At 37.1% G+C, this 26,584-nt stretch overlaps 1 protein-coding gene across 1 annotated transcript in view; it reads left to right on the plus strand.

The window, feature by feature from the left end:
* PDGFC (platelet derived growth factor C) overlaps positions 1–24,621 on the plus strand; it is a 135,267-nt gene extending 110,646 nt beyond the window's left edge. The window contains exons 4-6 of the mRNA XM_074821413.1: positions 16,928–17,135; positions 22,041–22,258; positions 22,969–24,621. Of these exons, the coding sequence (XP_074677514.1) occupies positions 16,928–17,135; positions 22,041–22,258; positions 22,969–23,085 (543 nt within the window). The 3' untranslated portion in view covers positions 23,086–24,621. The remainder of the gene's footprint in view (positions 1–16,927; positions 17,136–22,040; positions 22,259–22,968) is intronic.
* The last annotated feature ends 1,963 nt before the right edge of the window (positions 24,622–26,584 follow it).

Below are 26,584 nucleotides of genomic sequence, written 5' to 3' on the forward strand. Positions count from 1 at the left end.
ATCAGTGTTTATCTCAAAAAAATTAGTTTAATTTTCTGTGGGAGAAAAAAGGAAAAGAGGTGTCAGTATTTTAGTTGCTTACTAAAACATGTTTCGGACAATTCTCTTTTATAACACGTAGTAGTTGCAAAGGTAACCCATATCTAATCCTAACATAGTGTTAAGGAGAAAAGATAACCTTAATTGTTAAATAGCAAAATGTCCTCTTCTGAACTTTTAACTGCTATATAAACTTAAAAAGGCAATTTTAACTCATCTAAATTCAGTCAAATTATATCAAGTTTATGGTGATGTACTTGAAACAACAATTTGTCTCCCCTCCCATTCCGCAAGTGGTTTGTGCTCACACATCCGAATTTGTTCATTTATATCCTCATGTTTGTCCAGTGCGACTGGACAGATAATCTGAAAGATGCAAACCTGCCTCAAATTAAATAGTAAATAGTGGAAGAAGTCTAAGAACATTATATTACTATCTTCTTGGCAATTAGGTATCTTAAATGTATAACCATTTACAAAAACAGAAAAGATTTTCTCCAAATACTATATTGACTCTTTGGCAAAGCATAGCAGTCATCACAGTCAATTTACCCGACTTGTTTGACATTGCTTCATATGTGTAATTTATGCAGTACATCTCAATTACATTTCAGTCTTGTATTGAGAACTTTCAGAATGGGTTTCTATTCTTATTTAAACAAAAGGATCATCTAATGGGGCTTCACTGTGCGGGGCAGGTGGAAGAAAATCCCACCAGAAGTAGCCACACAGATCTCTTCAATGAAGGTTCTTGACCAGCGTTTCCTTACAAAGTTGCTTTTTTTTCCCCACTTCTTTTTTTCCCCCTCTTCTACAGCAGATTGTAATGTCTGTCCCTCATGCCCAGGAAAAAACATACTAAGATATATACTCAGTGATCAATGCTTGTAAATAATGTCTTTTTAATATCATCTTAATTTATCTTATTTGGCTTATTTGTGAAACAGTGCTTTGTCAAGCATCCAAATGAGCATTTTCAATCATACAGTTTTGAAGCACACTTTCTATCTTGATAAACTTGTGGTTGCCGGTATCTTTCAGTCTAGTAGGTTAATGCAGCAAATAACTTTGTGTAAAGTTGGGTTCAACAGAATGAAAACAATGTCTGCAGTTCACAGAAAATCATATTTTTTTTTTATGGGCTGGAAAATTCAGGTGGAACCAGTGCTTCACACTTTGGCTCTTTATTTAAACTGATAATAAACCCCGCATCTAACCACTTCCTAGATTGCAATGAATAGCAGCCTGTGAAACCACAATTAATTAAAGCTTAGAAAACCACAGTTTTTGATGTCTGTGTTCTGTAATTAGTTCCATATACTCTACATGAAATCATCAGAAACACCCAGTATTCCTGAATCAGTGAACAGGAAAATAAGAGACTGAGGGAGAAAATATTTTAAGTATAAATACAAGCAGAAAAATATGTGTGTATTCATATATTCATTTTCAAATGGGTGTTAAAAACTCTTTTTTAAAAAAAGGTACATCTGAGAAATAGAATGAACAGTGCCTCTGCAGAAGGCTTTAAAACTCTTTAAAATCATGCTTTTGAAATAAAAAACACCCCACACCTCACATTTAAATGTAATAGTAAGGTAGAACACTAGTTTGTAAATGGCTTAAGATTAGTGCAGCGTTACTCTGTGGCACTTCCTTTCTTGTGCAGATAAGCATTTTGACTTTGTAGCTTTAGAGCATGGTGAACGTGCAAGAGCAGAGAAGCAATGTGAAAGATGCAGCTGTGTGCACACAGAAAGAAGTCCCTTTATATCAGTGTGATAGTGTTAGAAGTTCTGGCTACAGGATCGAGGGCATAATCAGTGCCTGAATAAACTTGCCTAAAACATTACAAGGAAGATTAATGGACTGGTTGAGAACATAAGTCACTATGATTTTTCCATCATTTCTGTTAGAGTGCCACCATTACTCGTATTATATTAACGAGCCCAATTTAATGACATTAAATACATATATACCTATATATATATAAAGCTGATCTAGTTGACCAGATTAGTTAGACATAATTTGGCCACATCTGTGGACAGTGATAGTGTTATAACTGAAGCTCTTTCAGACTTAATGGAAGTCGGTTGATTTACTAGCAGTCTTCAGGAGAATGAGATTTCCTCTACGACACAGAATTGTACAAAGGTTTGGGTTGTAAGGGACCTTAAAGATCATCTAGTTCCAACCCCCCTGCCATGGGCAGGGACACCTTCCACTAGACCAGGTTGCTCAAAGCCCCGTTCAACCTGGCCTTGAACGCTGCCAGGGAGGGGGCAGCCACAGCTTCTCTGGGCAACCCGTTCCAGTGTCTCACCACTCTCACAGTGAAGAATTTCTTCCTTATATCTAACATAAATCTACCCTCTTTCAGTTTAAAACCATTACCCCTCGTCCTATCCCTACACTCCATGGTAAAAAGTCCCTCCCCATCTTTCCTGTAGGCCCCCTTTAAGTACTGGAAGGCCACTATAAGGTCTCCCTGGACCCTTCTCTTCTTCAGACTGAACAACCCCAACTCTCTCAGCCTGTCCTCACAGGGGAGGTGCTCCAGCCCCCTGATCATGGTACTTCTCTGGACCTACTTGAGCAGGTCCATGTCCTTTTTATGTGGTGAGTCCTAGAGCTGGACACAGCACTGCAGGTGGGGTCTCAGGAGTGTAGTAGATGGGGAGAATCCTCTCCCTTGACCTGCTGGCCACATTTCTCTGGATGCAGCCCAGGATACTGTTGGCTTTCTGGGCTGTGAGCGCACATTGCTGGCTCATAGTCAGTTTTCCATCCACTACTACCCCCAAGTCCTTCTCCGCAGGGCTGCTCTCAATCCACTCATTGCCCAGCCTGTATTTGTGCTTGGGATTGCCCCGACCCATGTGCAGGACCTTGCACTGGGCCTTGTTGAATTTCATGAGGTTCACACAGGCCCACCTCTCAATCTTGTCCAGGTCCCTCTGGATGGCACGTCCCTTCCCTCCAGTGTGTCAGCCGCACCGCACAGCTTGGTGTTGTTGGCAAACTTGCTGAGGGTGCACTCGATCCCACTGTCCATGTCACCAACAAAGATGTTAAACAGCACCGGTCCCAATACCCACCCCTGAGGAACACTACTTGTCACTGCTCTCCACTCATGGAGCTGTTGACCGCAACTCTTTGCAACCATCCAGCCAATTCCTTATCCACTGAATGGTCCATCCATCACATCCATGTCTCTCCAATTTAGAGACAAGGATGTTGTGTGAGATGATAGTGTCAAATGCTTTGCACAAGTCCAGGTAGATGATGTCAGTAACTAGATTTGTTAATACTATGGGTTTATTACTTGGCAGATTTAATCTTTCTTTCTGTCCTTTTTACATGTGTGAAGGAAAGGGCTGAGAAGGAATTGCATGTGCACAGGAAAACATATTTATTCATTATAATAAAAGTAATTAGACTGTTTCAAAGATACTTTTTTTAATAACACCAAGAATCAGGCCGAAGCACTTGTAGTGGTGCCTTCAAATTCAACGTGTTATATTTTAATGCTGTAAGCAGCACAAAATTTCATGGGAGTGTACCAGAAATAGAATGAAGTAATCTGCTTTCAAACCATCTTTGAAAGATCCATATTAAATAGCAGTCATAGAGATTGAAAAAGTAGAGCATGGCAGACATGCGTCTACTCTTATTTTATAGCTGATGCAAAAACCATCTTCTTAAAAGGTTTATATTACATACTATTTTGAGGCTTCAAAGAAATTGTAAATGATACTGCCAAAGGAACTTCTGCTGCTCCCAAGGAACAAAATTTTATTAAAAGCCTGTGACTTCCTACTTTTCTTCAAGAGAAAGCAGTTAAATTAAAGTCCAAAACTGGAGTATCATTAATTTTCATATTCTCCTGTTAGTTAAGGGCTTGTGGGTTGACATGCACCAAAAAAACCCCAACATATTTTTCTACTAAATATTCCATATCTCGGTATACAGGCATGCAGTTATTGATTTTTATTACAGCATTAATAGAATAGATCTAGAGGGTTAAAATGTACAAATGGAGAAATAATCACTGAGGAAAAAGGTGTATTAGACTGGTTATGTGTACAGAAGAGTTTGGGGCATAGCTAGGCAACAGCGCAGATTTTAAAATTATTTAAATTCATTTGTTTCTAGAATTCAGCATTTCCCTCATCATAATTTTACATATTTTCTAGAAACAATGAGGTTTCCAGTTTGAAGCTATGTAATGCAATCATAGAAATGCAGGGGTGGAAGGGAATTCAGTGGGATCTTTTCTGAGCCATTGTTCTGCCCTAAGCAGGGTGTAGATAGACCAAGCTCATTCTTGCTAGATATTTGTCCTGTTCCTGAAGTTCAGGGATGAAGATTTCCGAGATTTTCCCGATCATCTGTTGCACTGCTTTACATAGTATGAAATTGTTTTCTAAGACGTAACATAAATCTTTCCTGTCATTGATGGACTAGGGAACAGCTGATCATCTGATGCTGTCTTACATGTTAGTTATCACATCTCCTGTCAGCCTAGTCTTGTCAAGATTAAAGAAACTTGTATCACTCAATCTTTTATCATAGTTCATATTTTCTTTCTTCTTGCTCTTTCCTCTGAATATTCTTTTTCTCTCTGCCTATATCTTAAAAGTGCTGGAGATAAATCTGAACACTGCATTTCAGCTGAGACCTCTGGCAGCTCACTGGTCTGGCTTTATGGTGCTGTTCTGAATCTATCTGAATGAGATATGCCTTTTTCATAACAGGATCACATTGTCCCCTGTTGAGGTTTTGGTCCCCTGTAACACTGTTTATTTTGTGCATTTATGCTTTTAATGTTTTACTTTTAAATGCAAGGGGTTTTAAAATGTTTTCCTTAAATTTCTCTTATTAAGCATACTTTCCTGATTAATCTTCAGTTGTTGTGTAATCACATACACTATACTTGTGTGTATTATATATATGAAAGTATAATGAGGCAACATGAGATAGAAATTAGGAGATAAAGACAGTGGAAAATATGTAGGTAGAAGGGATACTGCTAACGAGTAATGCACGTTAAAAGTATGTTAGGACAACATTATGGTTAGCAGTATAGAGCTGTAAAAGCTAGCTCAAAAATTCTAAATTTGGCTTGCTCAAACAGTGTGAGAATCTTAATGTGGGCAATGTAGCCATAGTCTCTACCATGCTTTTTGGGTTGTGATGTGTATGCTACGTGTAAAGCAAATTTAAATATGACAAGTAAACAGTACAAAATACTTTTCTTCACAAATCTTAAATTATGGTAAATCTCTAATATGTTTGATGACACTAAGAACAGATATGTGAGGACAGAGCTGAGGGTCCTTCCCTGTAAAGTAATGTTTTGTTCAAGGACTTTCTACCTTCAAGGCAGGACAAGCTCTGATTTGCAATGTCTGCTGTACAGGAATGTTGGGTGTGTTCCTTTTATTGTGATATGAAATGAACAGAAACCTGTTGTGGAATGCAATTCAACATGTATGCTGAAGGATCAAATTAAAATTGCATGCACTGTAGAAGTAATTTTCATCATCCTTGCCAAATACACTTTCCAGTTGTAATAAACAGTCATTCCTAGGGTTTAATGTTTGATGAACCTCCTGTGAACCTACTGGGATAAGTAAACATTTTGTTAACAACAACTACCCATCTCTAATACCTAGAGGGAACTTAGAGCAGTTCATTCTTTGACTCCAAACACTTGCTGTTGTTCCATTTGGTTAAGCTTTTTATAAGTATTCATGTATTTTGAGAAAAATGAGTAATTTTAAAAAAAGGTCTGCAAACATGATGTCCTTTAATTATAGCTGACCACATCCCCTGTTATAGAACATACAAAAACTTTTTTCTATACAGAACAGCTGCATTTATGCTGGCTGTTTATTCCTTATGAACTACTGTCTGTCAAGTAAGAACTAGAGCTTTGTGTACAGAACAAAAAAAAAAAAATCCTTCTCTAAATCATAAATGTAACAGATACAAGTGTGTTTCCTTTATGAATTTCAGGTGTGTCTATGAATGCAGTGATTAATAATCATGGTAACCCCACTTGAGCAAACATTCATTGGACTATATCTCTGTGCTCACTGCAGTCTGGTTGTGGGAATCTCTTTTTGCATTGGCTCGTTTGTGCACTGAGGGTCTTATATTACTGCTTGTTCAATTACAATGATATTCCTCCTTTTAGATGATAATTTCACATTTTAAGCATAATTCAGATTGTTCTGTTGCAAATACTTCTCCTAACTGAAGTAAAAGCTATTCCACATTTCAGCCTACAACATATGTGAATACAGGGCTTGCATAGTATCAAAGTTTCAGTGAAAGAAGTTAATCTGTGGTGGGATTCTTTTGTTTCTCCCTTTCTATATTTGTACACTAAATACGTCTTTTGATCTGAACTGTAAAAAAATTTATTAGGATCTCATTGTAAATACTGAGAAGAGGGATTCTCTTTCTTGCTCGCAGTGTTTGATATCTAATTCTTTATAAAGTTTCCCTTCTAGAAAGGAATTGCAAATGTGACACAACATTAATCAAAATAAGACGTTCTAGAAAATAGCATTTAATGGACAAAATATATCAGTTGCAATGCTACTGTACTATATATAAGGAAGAAATAATCTAATTCATCCAATAGAATTAAGTGTTGGATAGGGTATATAATATTTATACATCTCTGTTATTGACCCTACACATTTTTGCATTTAAGTTTATATTCACAAAAAGAAGGTAAAGGGTTTGTTTATACCAGCATTTGAAAAACACTTCTTATTCAGCTATCTACTCATACATTCATTCAAGTATCTTTGGACATCCATCAAAGAATATTTTAGTGCAAAGTCTTGTTATTACTGTTAAAACAGTCATGAAGTACCCTACTGCCTTAATCACAGCACAATTCAAGCATAAAACAAAAACCAAGTTACCTCTAGAGCTTATAGCTGAAATATAAAAAGGCGATAGTGGATATATTCAGAAAGGCACAAAGCAATGAAATCATGAAGAGGTAGTTTTAGAAGGGTCTCTCTAGAGTCCTACTTTAGCTCCTCAGTGAGAGCAATATGAGGAGAAAACATCACATTTATTAGAAATACAGGAAGTAAGCAATATCGAGTTCTGCCCTGGAAATGGGCATGAGACTCCAGATGGCCTTTTAACAACGAGAGATGATAGATAAGCAGGGGATAAACTTTAAATGTTCTTGAATACTATGACGAGTAGTTAGTATAGTAAGGAAGAGTTGATAGGAAGGTGCTAAGATACGCAGGACAGATTTACTGTTTAAGAAAATACTTTGTGTTTTCAAAACTTAACATCCAGGAATCAGAAGCAGTCCCACATGGTGTGAATACCCAGCTGTCCTGAACAGAGGTTCATCAAGGCAAAAGACTGCTGCCAACATCCATTACAAGTGATTCAACCAAACTTTTAGCAAACGCTTATAAAAGACGAGCATTCCCTCACACGTTCCACACACTGAAATGATTCATTGCAGCTGTTAACTTGTTTTAGATAGTTCTGTGAATACAGAAAAAAATGCTATCAGACTTGAAGATGATGATTTCTTAGACGCTCACTTGTTTTAGCACCATACTGCAAGCACAAGACACATTGCAGGGCTTTCTCCAGACAAAGATTTTATGAGACTGGGGTAGGAGAAACTGTACTTAAGTAAATTACTTTGGGACTTCATTTTGCCTATACACAGTCTATTTTCAGTTGTTTTCAGCAGGTACTTCATCTGCATAAACACATACTTTGTGCTCTTTAAAATGTGTATACAGATATTAGTATTGCCCATGATCCGAACTAGACTAAATCTTTTTCTTAAGCATTCAAATAATACAAGAAAGAAAATTATCTACTGGATTTTAACTTTTTAAAGTGCGGTTATAGTCACTCTATGTGCACATGCATGAGGTAAATATGTAGTTAGTTTTCAATGTATCGCGTATGTTTGGTTCGAGGACGTTATAAGGCAAGTTTCTCTGAAGTTCAGAAATCAAAATATTTTGCATTTGTTACTAGGATACAAAAGGTAGACTTACTTTTTCTTATTGCATATATATACAACTGTATGGAGTGGGGAGAGCTCACTAAATTTTGTTTAAAGTCTCATTTAGAAGAGAGAGATGGATAAACAAGAAGATAGTGGTCACTAAAAATTAAAGTTTTGGAAGTAGTTATGGTTTAGATATTTCTCTGTCACAAGTACACTTTATGGGAACCAAAACTCAAGGATCATATACCTAAAATTAGTTTGCATATCTACAGTAATCTGAAAACAACAAAAAGACAAATTATTTGAGGAAGGGACTCTGGATGAAAACTGACATACTGGTTTCACTTTGAAAGTTTTTGTCATGGAGATTGTCTATGCCATAACTTGCTCTATGCTATTAGACCTGATTCATTACAGACTAAGTATTTGCTTTTAAATGCTCCCTGTTCAACTCAGTATGTCAGGGCATGCTTTCAGAACAAGGCTGAGTATTTGGCCACTGAATCAAAATGTGTCCAAGTCATGAGAGGTCTTGCATTTCTTTGAATCATCTATCTAGAATCCTGTAATTCAGTACTATGGCCACAAACTCCTAATGTAAGGAAATATAGTAAAAACCCATGGCAAAGGTAGAAAGGCATCAAAACTTGACTTCTCTTGCAACTAGCAGGCTGAATCTGCAAGCTTTGTCGATTCTAGGGGTTGCAGGGACTGTACGCTTCATGGTTTGAGGCCTCTGCAGTTGCCAGAGATGCTGGTGACACAGCTTCAAGCAGAATTGTTTATACCTCTTCTCTCCTTAATTAACTGAAAGAATAAATCAGTGAATTAAAGTTCTTGCCCAAAAGAATACAAGAATCATTTTGTAGAATAACAAATACTTTCAGTAGAGGAGAGACAGGAGAGAGAAATTTTGTAATTTTGTAGTGCTTATGAAATCCTGATGAAGTAATTTGCACTGCTTCAGTGAAACTTACCAGATGCACTGAAAAAATCAATAATTCCATGCAACTGCATCCAAGAAAGATAGTTCTCTGTGTGTATATATTTCCTAGGAATAGAAAACACTATGACCATCATGATGAAGTCTATTGACAATAAGGTCTTCCATACAATACAGTACTGTGAGCATTAGTTTTCTTCTTTTTGCTTTTAAAATGAATTACTGTGGATTATTACTGATACATGTGATCACAGGAAAAAGCAAAATGTATTTTTATATGTATATAAACACACATATAGATGTGTACACATATCTGATTATACATATTTATGACAATAACTAACCAAATCACTAGGTTTTTGAAAATGATTTGAAAAATAATCCAGAGATTATTGCTATTGATCGCATTCTCTGAGAGTTTATGAACTTGCTCTAGATATGTGTCATCTTCGTCCTCACAACAGTAGCTCTCACACCTATGCTGTGTATTTCAAAGGATGTCAGGGTACACAGGCTTCATGCAAAAAACTTCAATTTGCCAGAAGAAAGCTGCTGGTTAGAGACATCCTGTGCTATTTCCATGCTGCTGATTTCCTTGTGAGCATCTCCCAGTTGTTTTCAGCACAATTAGAATTCCAGGTCTTCTCTGTGAACTGTACAGAAACTCTGTTTGGGGGAATATTTAAAACTTTTCAAAAAATACATTTTATCTCAAAACTTTAACCTGAGGAAATCTTAGGCTGCTCCCAACACTACTTCTATACATCTTTATTCTTTTATTCACACCTGTGACAGGCAAAGACAGAAAGGCACGGACACATTCCCCTTCCCTTGTGACCTTTTTCCTGTTAGCAGTTACAGAAAGGGAAGTAGAAATAATGCACAATTTGGGAAGCATTCCCCAAAGTGCTGTAACAAAAATACCAGATGTAGAGTTTGGAAAGCCATCTCTGTCTGGCTTTAAGGTGTAAATTGATGCAAGCACATGGATACTCCTCCGCAAGTAAGATTCTCAGTGAGATAAAAGGAAAGCCCTGCATGCATATGAAGAGCGGCTGGACAAGATTTTGATAAGCAGTTGTAGCACAATGTAAGAACAGAAAATTTAGGGAGCCTATGAAAGAGAGAGAGCTAGAGGCCCAGTAAGGAAAGAAGGTGCTGTCATCCTGCATTCTGGATCTTGTGTGCAGTAGCTGAATAAATTGGGGAGGGTTGGTACCCCTACCTGTATGTCATCTGACTGGCAGAAGTTATGTCACTGAAGTGATAGCTGAACAAGATCTATGTTTACTTCAGTGGCACTGGAGCTTAATGTACCAGACCTACGTACTTAGCAGCCCTGGAGCTGCTGTGTGTCTCATGCAACCACCCTCGCTTCTGTGACAGTAACTTCAGCTAAAGAAGTAAGAAGTGCTGCAATGGATGGGAACTGCGCCGGCCTTCCTGGCTTCCATCCCCATCACATGCAAGTAAATATCTTTGCCTTATTCCCCAGCTTTGGCAGTCTAAATTGATTATCTGCTTTTGTTCCTCTTTTTTTTTCATTTCTTTTCTTGGAGGTACAAGAGGAGGATCCTGGAACTTGATATCTCTACTTAGGTGGTTGCACAGAGGCCCAGCTACAGATCATTTCTATTCCTCCTACATTACCACTTGAACAGGACTAACGTTTTGTATAGCAGTGGTGCAGGTTAATGATGTCTTTACAAGTGACAGACTTTCAGGAGTGGATTAGCTTTTTTGTACTGCATACATGCCAGCAAGTAAAAGTTTGTTCTTTTTCAGGTAGGTCAGGGTTTCTAGAGGCTTTTCACAGTTATTAACGCATGTATTTATGGGAGAAAAGAAAGAACTATTGTTATGCCAAGAAGCTTCTATGTCCTCAGGGCAAACTCGGAAAGACTTGTATATCTGTTTTCCCTCAGTAGCTTCTAATGATGCTAATAGGAGGGCTACTTGTGATTATAAAGGAAGAAAACAGGCTTTCTTTATTGTGAGTGTTACAAGAATGTGCATGTACTATTAGTTTCAAGAACGTATCTCTAAATCTAAGCAGGACTTGGAGTGTTCCTGTACAATAATAATTAAAAAAAAAAAAAAAAAAAAAAAAAGTTGTGAGGGTATTTCATTAGAAGAAATATGTTATTTCTTTCAAAGAACTGATCCTAGTTGTTTTTTGGAGGAGGGGAGGTTCCTCTGAGGTTTTCTTTGTTACAGAGTCCCTTCTAGTCTGATTAAACCATGCTGATGTTTAACAGTTTCTCCAAACTCTGCCAACTGATGAATGGGTTTTCACTCAAACTGCTTGACAATGTTTTCTTCAAGACAAGAAATTAAAAAATGGGGATTTCTTTTGTGGGGAGGGAATTATTTTAGACATATTATTCACTACTTGTAAGTGTCCTGTCATGCCAAGTATTTGACTCACTTGTTTTTGTTGTTCCAGTCTTAACTCAGTGATTGCGTTATTAAACATGAAATTCCTCGCTCTTGGCTGCAGCAAACCAACAAAATTACTTCTTGCCTCTCCTTTAACTGGAAGAGGGTAGTGTCAGTACCTTGACAGTCCTACCCTATGAGACAGGAGCAAAAGGAAGGATTTGCTTAGATCATGATGGTGCTTAAGAGCTGATCTTGTGTAGATTGTAGGTGAGTGCTGGTTTGTTCTGAATTGCTTATCCTTGGAGCAGGTTCAGTGCAAGGAAAGAACAGATGGATAGTGGCAGACCAGGAAGGGTCATACCATACAGTCTCGTATTCAAAGTTTTACCTTTTATCTATCTAAATTACTTCTGGATTCTTCAAGTAAACCAGTAATGAGCATCTAATACATGGTTGTTATATTCATTCTCTCACAGAAGTTGAGATCAAGGAATTGCCTTTCTGTTCATTTTACAGATTTGATAAGGCTGTGTTACAAACCTGTATGCTATGAAATTCCTGGTGCCAGAATGAATCTAAAAATATTTGTGTTAGCAGCCTCTGTGCTTTTGGTTGTGATGCCTTATAAGCCTTTGGAGGTCTGCACTGTGAATAAGGTTGCGGTTAAAGAAAAAAGGAAATGAGAAATATTCTTTTTCAGAAAGAATGCTTTCTGTTTATGATGCAGCCACATACACAGTCATGCTGGCATAGCAAGGAAATGCTACTGCCAGATGCTTTACACCATGAAGCTGTGGCCTAAATACTGTGCTCAGGATCACATAGGAAATATGTGTCAGAGCAAGAAATTAATCACAAGTCTTCAAGTTAGGCTACATACTAAATTGTCCTTTAGGACTGAGCTTCAACTATGTAATTTCAAATTCATTTGTTGCAGTTTTTGTTCAGATTTACTGCTTCACTGATGGTCACCTGCTTATTCTGCTTATAAGAGTGCCTTATCCTTTCCCCTTTGAGAAAGAGGCTAGATGGAGTAGCTTTGATTCCTTTAATAGGGCACACCCACCATTGTGAGCACCCTAAAATGCATTTTACTCTCTAAGTTTTTTCTGAGGTACTGTTGTTTTGTATAATCTTCAGGGCTGGATAGTTTTGTGAAGTTGGTATTTACATTATTTCCTTCCTTTTTTCCAAATCTATATCTTAAACTGTTGCCTAAATTTGGTCTATTTTCCTGTCTTTTACACTTGTAAACACCTTAGGGAATTTCTATAAGGTATTTGTTTTGATAGAGTGAAGTACACATACAGAAATACAATATAAACAGACCTAATGAAAATTCTGTTTGATCCAACACCAATTGTCATTCTTGGCTGTTCTACAGGGCAGCAGAAGCCCTATGTTTTCTGCTCTGGTTTTTATCCTGAATCATTTTAACTAACAGTAAAGATGCAACTGTTTGGCTCTATCTTGGTTTTAAACATGTTTGTTCTTATTAAAGTAAATTGAAATTGTTTCCTGGGCACAAAAGCCATAGTGTGTTTTGTTTACTAGAGGAATCACATTAAAATACAGAGCTTGTTGATGTATTTTTCAAATCTGTCTTGACAGAAATTATTCATGCTCAGGCAAAAAAACAAAGAAGGTGGTCTCAAACCAAAAACATTGGTTATTAATTGAGGATGTGCTGCTATGACAGAAAAAGTGTTTACTGTCTGTATTTATTGTAGAAAAGCTTGGAGAACATCACTTCCCAGTAAGTGGTCTCCATCAGGAAAGCTATTTTGGATAGCTGCTGTACTTAAGCAAGTGTCTGCTGTCTTTGGTTATGTCTTCCCTGTTAGATAAAGAGATGACTGTTATATCAAACGTTGATTATGTGCTAGCTGACCTGCGAAGGGAGGCATGATTATAGTTCTGTGGAGTAAGTTAGATGATGCCAGCTACAGATGTACAGTTGACGGATAGCTACTTCATTGTAAGATCATCTTTACTGTCTCCATCAACACTGTGCAGCAAAACAGCTAGAGCTTATTGGTGGTTCTCCTGTGAGGCTTTCACGCCACCGTTCTGCAGTGAAATTGCATCTCTCAGACCTACTGAGTATGGATGTCAGTAACGCTGCACAGAGAGTGGCTTGACAACACCAGTTTGTGTCAGGCATGTAGGTGGAGGCAAGGGTCAGAGTAGGAATATCAAGAGAGATGTAGATTAAATTCTAGACATGTGGATTTTTATCTGAGATTATTTAACTGGAAGGAATTATAATGGAAGTGATGGACTTGCAATAAAGTGAGGGAGAGCTCCATTTAAGGAGCATTTCAACATTTTGAAGTTGCGACTATGATGCTACATCTCAGAGTTATGATGAAGTTTTGTATTTGCTTCTTCTAAAAGGTATGGTCCATCAGTGGAGTTTTAATTTCTTGCATTAAGTCATTTTACTGCGGGTGTAAACATTGCCTATAGAACACAAAATAAAACTGAGAAAGCCAAGTGAAATTATAAACTGTATAAAATTCCAAGATACAATTTTAGTCTAAGGAAGGAGTACCATTTATGCTGCCCCAGACATTCTGTCCAAAAGATTTAAATTATAAAATAAGTAGTACCTATTAGCAAGTAATAGTATTGTAGAATATAATTTGAATTACTATTTATATTAAACAATTTATTGAATTGATATTTCATAAAGGTTATTATGTTATAAATATAAATTACAGCATTTATAGGTTTATGATATCAATTATCTTTAATCTTTGGTACATTTTAACTGTCATTTAAATTGACTGAATTAAGACATTATTAGAAACAACATTCTCAATCTTGATTTTAACTACTTTATTCTAAAACATCTTCGAAGTTGTGCAATTTTGCTGTTTCAATTGCTTTTTCTTTAGAGAAATGTGAGAATAATTAGAAAGTGATGACAACTTTAATTGTGTTACCATTAAGTGCAATGATTCATGATATCCTCATAATATTTTAACTCAGGCAAATGCCTACTGAATCCAGAATGACACAAATCGATGAATTAGTGGAAATGTGGAAATAGATTCTAGACCAATGGATTTTCATCTGGAATCCATCTATTTCATTGGCAACAAAAAAAAAATCCCAGTAGAAGTGAGACACCAAAGTAAATTCTTCAGCTGGAAACAAAATAGAAGATTTTTTTTTTTTTTTCTCCAGGTACTAGTTCTACTATTTGATCCTTATTTTGTTTTTCACCTTAGCAAAACCCTACACATTCAACTGGGAAATGTGACTGTTATAAATACATCATTGTGGAGAAAAACAGGAAGAAAAATTTTGGAATTATTTTTTTGACCATCTGAATTATAGTGTCACAGCACTATTTTGAAACTTTGCTGAGTAGCATATTTTGCTAAGAGCAAATATTTAAATTATAGACCACAATCTGTTGCTTTATTATCATAACCTAATAGATGGATCAACATGTTATTATTTTTAATGTGGGCAGTGGAGAGAAGAGGAAAAGAAATATTTTAACTTTTTGAAATCCACATTCATCCAGAATGGGAAGCAACTATTTCACTCACTCTATTGGAAATGATGATAGATTTGCAAGATGAAAATACGGTAAAGTTAACAGTAGCAGCACACTAGATCTATGTTTTGTATTATCTTTGTAAGATTCCCAGTTAAAAAGCAGCACAAATCATTCTAGTGACTGCATTTCTTGAAGATAGAGAGAGAAAAAACCTTGAAGCAAAAAATAGGAAGGGCATGGTTGTTACTTCCATTTGCTGCCCCTTCTACCACACATTTAGCTGAAACCAAAAATGCACATTTAATAAATTGAGAGCACAAAAATGAAAATATATTTATAGGTATGAAATACAGCTATCACAGGCATATTTATTTTAGAAAACTGTTGGTTAGTATGTAGTGTTGCAAGGATTATTTTATTACATAATTTTTTACTGCATAACTGTTACATTTCTCATCAATTTCTCTGATCATTTTGAAAAGTTAAATGAATACAATTGATCTGACATTATTGATGAAAAAGTTACAATATATATACACTTCACAGCGTACTGAGAGTGCTGTTTGGCACTAAGTGGTATGAGGATTTTTGAATATTTATAAATACATACTAATAAATATAGATATGTGTATGTAAATGTTGTGCAGTACTAACAGGCACTGCACAGGGAAGGGACAAGAAGCGTGTTAGTTCACTTACTGAAGGAACATTCAGTCCTTCATTCTTAATACTATGTTGTAGGAAAATTCAGCAAGGGACCTCAGGAGGTCTCTAGTTTAACCTTCTGCTCAGGGTAGGGTCAGTTCTGAGGTCAAATCATTGCTCAGGGCTTTATCCAGTCATGTATTGAAAGCCTCCAATGATGGATATTGTGCAACCTCTCTGGGCAACTTTTTCCGAATCCTGACTGTACTTACAGTGAATAAATTTTCCCTAAATCTTATATAGACTACACTTGAGAGCAGTGATGCATGTAGCACTACGCATTTAAGTTCAAGATTTCTCATCCTTCCCATCCCCTAAATCAGGGAAATGTTCAAATCTTTCCTCATCCTTCTTACATGGTCCAGATAAATTGCTCTAGTGTAGTACTGTGGACATAATGTCTGTAGTGATATCTGCCTATTTAAAAGCCTAAAGAAAGTTACAGTGATGCAGCTTCCTGCTTAGGTTTCCCTTCCTGCCTTTTTTTATTCTTCTGAAAATACGAATCAATCCATAATTTTTGAACAGATTGTAGAGTGAGCAAAACCAGAAGTCTCACTTTGCTTGAATTGCCTGTGACTGAGTACCCCTGATCCAGTGAGTTTGTCAGTGAGATTTGTGCTGTGGGAAAGTAAATAGACTTTTTCAGTACTCAGTTTCACCATTTAACTACTTTTGATATCTTTGGGAACATGGATTTTTTTCTTCTTAAGGGAGAAATAATTACAGTAATGCCAGATGTTGTTATTACTCTGTTCATTATTGTTTAATTAGAAACTTAATTCTTAGTACTGTCTGAAACACAATTGGTGATTTTTTTTTTTCATCTATAGAAGAGAGCAGGAATATTTGCTATCTTTGTGCTAGGGTATGTGCATATTTTACATTGAAAGACAAGACAAAGATTGTGGCTGTTTCAGAGGAAAGGCAGCATGTGAAATGTGTGTTTCCTCAGATTTCTAGAGGTTTACACTAATTGCCTGTAATGGAACCATATTTTCAAGTCACTCGTTCCATTTCTAAAATCTTGTCCCTCACTCAGTGAACTTCTTCAAAGACAGGTATAGTGGCATGCTATCTTCAAGGCCAGAAACGTAAGAAGTGGGAAAACTCTGTCTAGTGGAAGTTTGTTTACAATTATCGCTGAAGAATAATTAGGTACTTTTTGACTCTTGTCATTTGTCTTATTAGGTAAACTGTACATTGGAAACAAGCTAGCCACTTATAAACTTTCCCAGCTATGTAACTTCATAAAGTAGAGCACTTCATCAAAGCAGATCCATTAACCCTCTGACTGGTACTCTTCTCTTGGCTTTGATTGCAGCACCACACAGAAGCACCCAGCCCATCATTGCTACCCCCATCAGCTTTACCATTAGATGTATTAAACAATGCCGTTGCTGGATTTAGTACTGTGGAAGAACTTATCCGGTACCTTGAACCAGATCGGTGGCAACTGGATTTGGAAGATTTGTACAGGCCAACGTGGCAACTTCTTGGAAAGGCATATATTCATGGGAGAAAATCAAGAGGTAAATTACTCTTCTGTCTGGCCTAGCAGCTTTCTACGGGTATGTTTTCTTAACAAAGAAACAGTAATTAAGAGCATTCTTCACCTTGAATTTTGGTTCCAAGAAAGGAATATGTTAGAAATACAGCAGAGATCACTGTTGTTAGCTATTCTCACCATTACATTGTTGAAAAATGACAACAAACTAAACTCAAAACTTAAAGGAATTTAGCAGGATAAAGTTACAAAAGGAAAAAAAAAATAGAAGCTGATAGTTTTCTCTAGGGAACCTGGGAGATCTTTATTTCCACAAAGTAGCAGGGCATCTTGGATGGGTGACATAATCTAACTTTGTGGGTTTCTTTTTCTATGGAGGGCAAAAACTTTATTTTTTGTTTGGGGTAGGTAATTTCTTACACTTAGTGTATCATGTGAACAGTTGGTTTATTTCATTAGAATTGCTCCAGTCTCTACACCATATGAATTGAGAGCGATTAACTAAATATTTCTCTTCCATGATACCTCATGAAATTCCTCTGTCCATGTCCAGTCTGATCATGCAGTTGTCAACTTAATCAGATGTAAAGTAGATGATGTATTTCAAGACTTGTGGAGCTATTTCTTGTTCAGCAAGTCATTTTGTTCCATCTACATTTGACATTCATGAATTTTCTACTGCATATCATCCAGATGCCACCCACTATTTCATGTTTATGGATTTCATGTGGATGGATAGCATTCAGGCAATACCTTCTTCCTTGCCCACCATACAGCATGAAAATGAAAATATATGAGCATAACTGAATAGACTCTTCTGTTGACAGATGTAAACTAGTCTATCATCTGATCAGCAAGAAAAGGGAGGAAGTAAAGCCTTTCATAACTCAAATTTAAGTTTTTGATAGCCTAAAAATCAACCCTTCTACCCTATCTGTATTGCTACAACTATGCACACAGCAACTAAATCAAGAGTCAAAGAGGAGGAAATCTTTTTAAAAGCTTTCAGCAATGGACCATGCCTTTCAGATAGTCATTTAACACTTTCCTAATTAAAGAGATTCAGTATTTTCCAAATGTATGCCATAAGCATACAGTAAGTGGGAGAAAAACAAAATGTAATTTGTGAAACCTTACATAAACTAAAATGCAGGTGTTGGATAACATCTATGTAGACAAAAGGAACTCCCTGCAAGACATATCTTAGAAAGAAACTATCAGAGTAAATCTTTTAAAGACTTCTAATTAGATGCTGAAATAGATTTTTTCACTGAATAAACATATCACAGCATTGCCACATTTATCTTTAAGAGACCACCCTCAGACTGCATTACTGAGTGTGTAATGTAATAGCCTGAGGTGGAAAATATGTCCACTTGAGCTGACATAGTATCAACTTTTAGGTCTGCTCAATAGATAAAGAGAGCAAACCTTTTTTTTTTTTTTCTTTTTCTTTTTTTCTTCCTTTTAAATCTTATTCCTTCTAGTAGAATGTTTGCTGTATTTAAAAACCTTTTTAACAAATGTTTGGGAGAAGTGCATGCCCTAAAATGTTTGTTTTTTTCAAACTCTTTGATTCTATTATTAGATCAGGGGGTTTTTTGCAATATTTCAGTGTAAAAGCTAAATGTCCTGCTTTCATAGACAAACATCAGTTTACATCTAGATAAAATGAAAATGTAATTAAAAGTGTATGTTATTTTATGTAGAGAAAAGTATTGTCCTCTACTCCTACTTAATAATTCATATGAAAAAGCCTATATTTAGACAACCTAAATTCCACAGAACTTCTGTGTCTGATGTTTTCTCTGGATAAAATGCTTCCAAAACCTTCTAGCCAGGAAAGAAGAAACACCAAGTTCAGAGGCTTTGATGTCTACATATAGTCCTAAATTCTTTTATAATATTAAACATCCTTAAAAATATGTTTTGCTGTGCAAAAAAATCCCATTGCTTCCCACAGAAATCTGTGCATAATCATTAGACCATATTCTGAAGTCTGCTTAAGAAGAAAAGAGTCACAATCCAACCATAGTCCTTAATAGATGCTTTTCTCATATGGTTATGTGACTTTTTTTTTTTTTTTTTTTTTTTTTTACTTCTCATTTGGGGTTTTGTAATAGCCCTGTCCTGTTGTCAGTAAACTTACACTTCTAGGAACATCTCCAAGGTTCTTAGGAATGAAAACCATCCTGTGACTATCTGTGCCCACACACAAGTACCCCAACCATCATTTAATTTGTTTCATTGACTTTGAGAGCAGCATTCAGCTAAAAAATGTTTGAGAAAGAGGGTTCCCTGTGGTACTTGATACATGCCCCCAGAAGATGCCAGACAGTTGCACTGCCAATTGCAGAGCAGTTACTTTCAGGCTGGTGTGAACATGGATTACTTCAGTTGTATGTGCCAGTGAAGGCACACTTTTGAAATAGCCTTTACTGTAGACCTGCCTGCATCTACATTTTTTCTCCCTTTTCTTCCTTTTCCCCTTATTTTTATTTTAGTGTTTCCCATTCATGTGCTACTGCAGAGTCTTCCATTCCTCCTGAGCTAGTGCTAGACAAAAGACCTTTGACTGTTGTGTCAAACATGATACATGAGTGGAAGCCAAGTTGAAGGAGTGTTTAAATGTTCACATTATAACAGGTACTGTAACTCAGTGCACTTGGGAAATCCACATAACCTTTTATTGTGGTTAAGTAAACACTTTTAAGGGAATATATACATTCTCTCATCTAGCTTCGTGCCCACAGTGTGTTAAAATAAATTTTGGACAGACAGATATTCTTTGAAAAAATAACAGCTTCATTCACACACTTCAAAGAAGTGATTATATAAGCACTAGATAAATTTGCCACAGACCTTTTAATGAAATTGAATTACATAAGGTAGGGCAAGGGTTCATTGTGAGGTATAATAGCAATATGCCTTAGTACATTGTAAAGCATGGAAACCAAACATGACATTTTTTCATCTCTCCTGAAGCCTGTTGTACCAGTAAGGCACACTAAAAATACATGATAAGACCTGATTGCGTGTTCTTCCACAGAACCTTTCTAAAATTTGGGTCTGCAGGTCTGAGGGGTTCAGGTCAAATTCATTCCAATTTTGTGACAAAATGCATAATACACTTGCTGCTCATTTTAGTGCATTGCCCTTTTCTCAATGTTATAACTACGGCTAGTACTGGGAAATGGATGCATTCCTCTGCTGCTGCCAGTAGGCAGGAGGTAATGGAGAAGCACAGCACCGTACAGGCATCTCTCTCCCACTGGCCGGTGAGCTTGCTGGAAGAGGCATCAGTGCCCAGATTCCCTTTTCAGTTTCTCATGGTGAAGGGCTGAGCAGCAATCGTGTTAGGACGCATAGGCTTATCGTGATATTCACTGTACCAAGCACATCAGTCTCTGTAGAAATATACCAGTAGAAAGTATTAGCAGGACTAGCATTTCTCTCATTGTGCTTTAGGCATTTTATCCTTATTCAGTCAGTTCACTACTTATATGTTTGAAAACATAACAGGAGAAAGAAGTACTCCGTTCCTATCCGCAGTCCTTGATTAATGGAGGTAGACATGTCCACCCTCTAAATGACTCAGCCTAGAGCTATTAGCTGATCAGAAGAGCTTAAATCATTTCTAATTTCTCACAGTGAATCTCTCCCCCGGAAGTTTTGTCTCTCTTTCCCTCTGTTCCCTTCTCAGCTTTCTCCAAGGAATGCTCTTGCAGTGTGGGAGGCAGGCTGGCGTCCTATCATTAACTTTATTGGAGTTATTACACACTCCTTGCTTTTAAAAATCAGATTGTTTATTTAGGAGCCTATGTTAACCTGATAGTGATGGAATGAAGTGCCCCAGCTTGGCATTCACTGTAAGTGCAGAGAAAAAGCTTCAGTGTGTTTAACTGACCTTTCACAGCAAAACCCCTTACTTATGGATGCCAGTATATGGGTATGGTCTGCAAAAGAAGTGTTTGAAGAAACACGGAATGAAATTGCTGCCCAAAGATCTCCTGGGACAGTACTAGTGAGCATTTCTACTAGAGAAATGCAACTTCTAAGTTCTCTTTATTTCTTACATGTTTAAATAGAATTCAGAGGTCTTATCTTGCCTTGATAGGCTGAAGTTCTCCTTGGTGAGCTCTAGAGGCTCTTTACATAGTCAGTAGAGGGGGGAAAAGCAGTATTTCTCTAGAGGGTGATTCAGATCAAGGACGTATTTTAGCTTTATTTTATATCTTTTTATTTCCAAACTGCTAGCAATAACTATAAAATAATTGGCAAGTAACATCAATGCACTGTGGGTTTTTTTTCCCTAGTTTCTTCTTGATTTAGCTCAAAAACAGTTGGTTTAACTGTTTGAGACCTCTATTTCAGTTGTCTCGGTAGCCATATTATCATAGGGTTTTCTTTTTTTTTTTTTATCAGATAGAATACCCCTGTGAATTACACATTACTTCTGTTCCTTAATGGTGGTACATTTGGAGAGAAGATTGAATGCTTTATGCAAATGAGTGAAAATGTGTTTGGAGGTTTGCAGGATCCTTAATTGTTGTGTGCTTTTCTCCAATCCAAAATTAATGTAGAATAGCAACAATACTAGAGCTCAGAGGATGAGCATGAACAAAGGGAACTACATTAGGGTTGATTTGATAAAACATTAATGGGAACATAGTAGCCAAAGCTTGCTTTGTTTACTTTGAACCAACTCTGCCAGAGTTATAAAATAATTGGTGAATATTCCTGTGCAACGATCATTTCATTTAGATTTCATGGTATTCATGTAACTGTAGTGTTATACTTGTGTGCTGAACCTGTACCCCCTGTGCAAAAATGAACTTTCCTCAAAGGTTCTGCACTGCTGAAGTTGATTTACCACCAATTAAGTTGGATTACAAATCAGAAAAGCACCAGTTTGTTTGTCTTTTTGCAGTGGTCGATCTCAACCTCCTAAAGGAGGAGGTGCGGCTGTACAGTTGTACTCCTCGCAATTTCTCAGTGTCACTGAGGGAGGAGCTGAAGCGAACTGACACCATCTTCTGGCCATTGTGTCTCCTGGTGAAACGTTGTGGTGGAAACTGTGCCTGTTGTCACCAGAGTTGCAATGAGTGCCAATGTGTACCAACAAAAGTCACCAAAAAATACCATGAGGTACGCGCTTTTTTTACATTTGCATGTTTAGAAATACTGAAAGCCAATTAAGGAATTTATTTTTACTATTATTAATTACCAGTATTAATTACCAATTTTAAAATATTACCAATATTAATATTTTAAAATTTTATATATTGGACTTGTAAATTTTTTTTATCATTTTAATGAGGTGTTACATAAAAAAAGTAATATCTTCCTTATTAAAGTACTTTTCTGTGGAACTATTAAGTCATTCCTGAGGTATTTGTTTACTGGTGCAGTTCAGACACATCACAACCACACCTCCTTGTTCAGCTTTCTCTAGTGGTAGATGTGAACTTTATGAAGGAACAGATATCTGTCCATTTCCATTGTTACAAATCTATAGCTAAATTATTTAATATAGAATTATCTAAGAATTCCATTGGGTTAACTATAATATTAGCCCTTAAATAAAATTAAGTAGAAATATGAAACTGCAAGACTCTCTTCTTTGATAAAAGCAAGTATTTGTTCAACATGTTTTAATCAATTTTGTAAAGGGCTTGAGGTAAAAGCAAAAATAATGATTAGTGGGTAGAATAAATGAAGAAATTCAGCTGAGGAAAGCCTATTTCTTTTAATATGCTTCCTGTCATCCAGTGTGTTTCCAGTGCAATCTATCTCATAGTCTAGGTGTGTGATGAAGCACTTGCTGTTTTCTTGATGCTTGGCTGCTTCTCCTTTAGGTTCTTCAGCTGAAGCCAAGGATTGGCGTCCGAGGATTGCATAAATCATTGACAGATGTACCCTTGGAACACCACGAGGAGTGTGACTGTGTGTGCAAAGGGAATACTGAAGGATAAACATGATTTAATTGTGCTGTTTTCTTTCAAAGCACATTCAATCAATGGCTGATTCTATTATGGGGCTTGTGCATTATCTCCTTCTGTAATCTCAGTTGTTTGCTTTGGGGATCTTCCATCTTCAAGATTTACAGTGATCTCTAAAAAGAGGAGAAGCCAAACTGGGATTATATGTTGTGTGACAGCTCTGTTTGGAGGCCCAGTGAAAGGATGGGAGAAAGGCATCAATGAGGGATTTAAAATAGATGTATTGTTTTTGTCCCCCACAATTTTCTTGACAATACATGGATTTATAATGTAGGAGTAAAAATAAAGTTAGAAGGCTCACATCATGGAGACTTGATCCTGCTGGCTGTCTCATTTCTACAGCTCCAGTACATCTGGCCTCTGGTTGAAAACACCTGAAATCTTTCTTTCTGTGTTCAACTACTCCTATGTACTCTAAATCGAAGCATTCTCTGTTGTATAAACTTGGTTTAAAACAGACTGTCTTGTTCTGAATTAAACTTAATTTGTCCAATGCTGGTAGGAAGGACTGGATTTTTCCATATGCTCTAGTACAGCTCCTGCCTTTTAGAAAGAAGACTGGACAATATCGTGAGCTAAGGAAGCAAACATTGAAAAGAACAGCGCCTTTATTCTTACTATTATGGCTGATGATTTTTTGTTTGTTTGTTATTTTTTTTATCGTGTACATTTTTATACTCTCCTTTTGACAATATAACTATTTGCTTTTCTAAACTTGTTTAAATATATCTATTTTTACCAAAGGTATTTAATATTCTTTTTTTTATTACAGCCTAGATCAACTATTTTTTAGTTTTGTGAGGCTTCAAAGCCAGATTTATACAGTTGGAGGAACAGAGATGTAGTTACAATGGGAAAGGAGCCTGATCTCTTTGCAGTTTGTTGCTACACAGTGAAAAAAAAAAAAAGTTTTTTACCTGGATGCACAGTAATAATAAACAGAGATGTGTGCATGAAGCTCTAAGTTTGCTAGCTCCATGACAGAAAATATGAGAGACAGACATTATTATAAGTAGTTTCAGAAGTGGACTTTAAAAATTCCCTCTCTTCATACTGGCCTTTGTTCAGGTAGAAAAGAAATGAACATAGGTAGATGCATTCTGGCTTGTTTAACTCTTTAATTTCTTTAAAGTAGGATGATCTACAACATAAGAAAAGAAGCCCAGTGGCTTGCAGCCTTGATGATGCATCATAGTCATGGGGAGGCAGCCTTATTAATGTTCAAGTGTATGGTTTTCCATTGACGGTTATAGCTGTTTAAGTACTGTTCACTCACAGGATCATAACACCCTTCGGTACAGTTTGATGAACTATGGTTTTGTTCTTCTGTAGGTTGTATTCTTTAACCAATACACTTATCCCACCCTATGCAAATTGAAAAAGAAACAGTAAAGTATTTTGCTTGTAAAATGCTTTAGCATTATGCCTAGTTTATTTTTTTGACTATTGGATTTGCAGATTGTAATGAATCACCAAATAAAGTAATAATGCTAATTTGGGGAGAAAAAATGTTTTTGTGTGGTTGCATACTTGTATCTGTTCAATATACAATAACAGGAGAAGTTAAAGAGGGTGATCTTCCACTTACCATTTTGAAAGTCAGTTATGAAAACAAATGTCTTCTGTTACCAGGACTTCCGCTTGCCTTATTAATTCTGCTTTACTGTAAATCCACAAGAAGAAAAAGGGGAAAGAAGGAATGCTCTTTGTATAAACATTCAAAATGTTCAAAATTGTGTGGATGAGAAGATATCAAATTGAAATAACATCTTCTGTTATTTTTTCCATTGTGAAAATGAGTTCTGATGAAAATGTGGAGGTTTTTCTAAGTTGGCATGACTTTCTGATATCAGTTCTGGCACATTCTCAGGTGGCTTCTGATTCTGTCTTAGCTGGTCTGTTTTGCCCCACCCTTCACCTCCTACCAAACAGAAAAATGTCTGGTGTAAATGTGACATATAATTATCCAGTCTGAATATTAACCCTATATCAGAATGCAGAATTATGGTCACACAAGAAACCTGGTTTACTGAATTTTCAGTCTTTGATCAGAATAAAAAGTGTTTTGCAGGGATGTTGAGGATTTTTCTGCATTAATATTGTCCTTTTTTTGTGATTTAAAGAGCTTTTGAAAAGCAAGTCGAGATAAAAGAGTTGAGAAATCATAGCCTCTGGCATCATACTTTAGCAGAAGAATTTTAAAATGTAATTTGGTTACAGAAATTTCTGCTGTAGGAGATGCAGGAGGTCTCATCCTCTCTGTGGACTTGATAGTGGAAGAAGGCACGACATGCATTTTGGGCTAGGTATTTGGTGGCAGCAGAGGAATGGGGAGTTTCTGGAACCATACAGGGTATGTAGCGTAATGTTTTCCAAAGGTCACAAGTATTTCTTCTATTTCCCCCCCGGCTTTGGCTCGTTTTCTTCCTTCCCAATTTCTTGCACCAGTTTCGTTCCCAATTGCTTGCTATAAACCTGCAGCTGAAGTCCTTATCCCTTTGCTCTTTACATCCCCCCTTCACAGTGCTCTTTTTCATCTGATCCAAAATCACCATCCCTTCTGTTTGCCATCCTCTTGCCGAGCATCATAACCTCTTTCCCTCCTCCTCAGCTCCATGCTGAAGCTGTGTCTTCTCACTACCACTGCCTGGACTTTGTTTTTCCACTTGCCCTCAGATATTCAGGGGATTTAGCACTCCACCTCTTCCCTAGCTTAAAGAGTATGGACAGGCTCAGTTGTTTTAAAGGGCAGGATTTGGGAAAGATACCAACCGAGCGAAGCAATGAAGAGTGCAGTTCTGCTTTGTGCTACCTCCTCCGTCCTCCTGGGTAGAGCAGCTGCCCCCGGCAGCGGGCAACTACTGCTGGTGATCTGGCGGGACACACCCATACTGCGTCCTGCCTGTGTGCGGTAGGCTTGGTCTCCTGCAGTTTTCTGTGCTCTTTGCATCCAGAAGAGCATTAAAATGTTTTGAAGATGTCCTTGTGACAGCTCAGGGGAGCTGCTGTCACAACAATAAATCATGTTGGTGACTTCCTGTTGGTGGGAAAGGGTAAGGTGAGGTAAAATATGCGGGACAAGGCAAAGAAGGGTGAGGGGACATGGGTGGGCTGGTCCAGGCCAGGGCTGCTGGGGGCAAATATAGCAGAAAAGGACAAGAGAGAAACGGTGCTAACGACCATAGTCTCCTAATTTGCTGACAGCTCCTAATTTGCTGACAGCTCCCCCACCGTGAGGCCTGTAGCTCCCTGACACCTTCCTCCCTTGGGAGGTTTTGTCAGCCCCAGGTGCAAGGCTGTCCTCAGCAGGCAGTGCGGGGACGGTGCCAGCCGGCAGAAGGGATGAAACAGGGAGACGCATGGCTCTGGGTTTAATTAGGATGCCTTGAACATTGCCAGGATTTGGTCTTAAACTTTGAAAAATATACTTGATTTAAAACTTTAGAACTACATGTAATAAATGTAGCAATTA

Source organism: Strix aluco, chromosome 4 (assembly GCF_031877795.1).
Source record: "Strix aluco isolate bStrAlu1 chromosome 4, bStrAlu1.hap1, whole genome shotgun sequence".
Taxonomy (NCBI): Eukaryota; Metazoa; Chordata; class Aves; order Strigiformes; family Strigidae; genus Strix; species Strix aluco.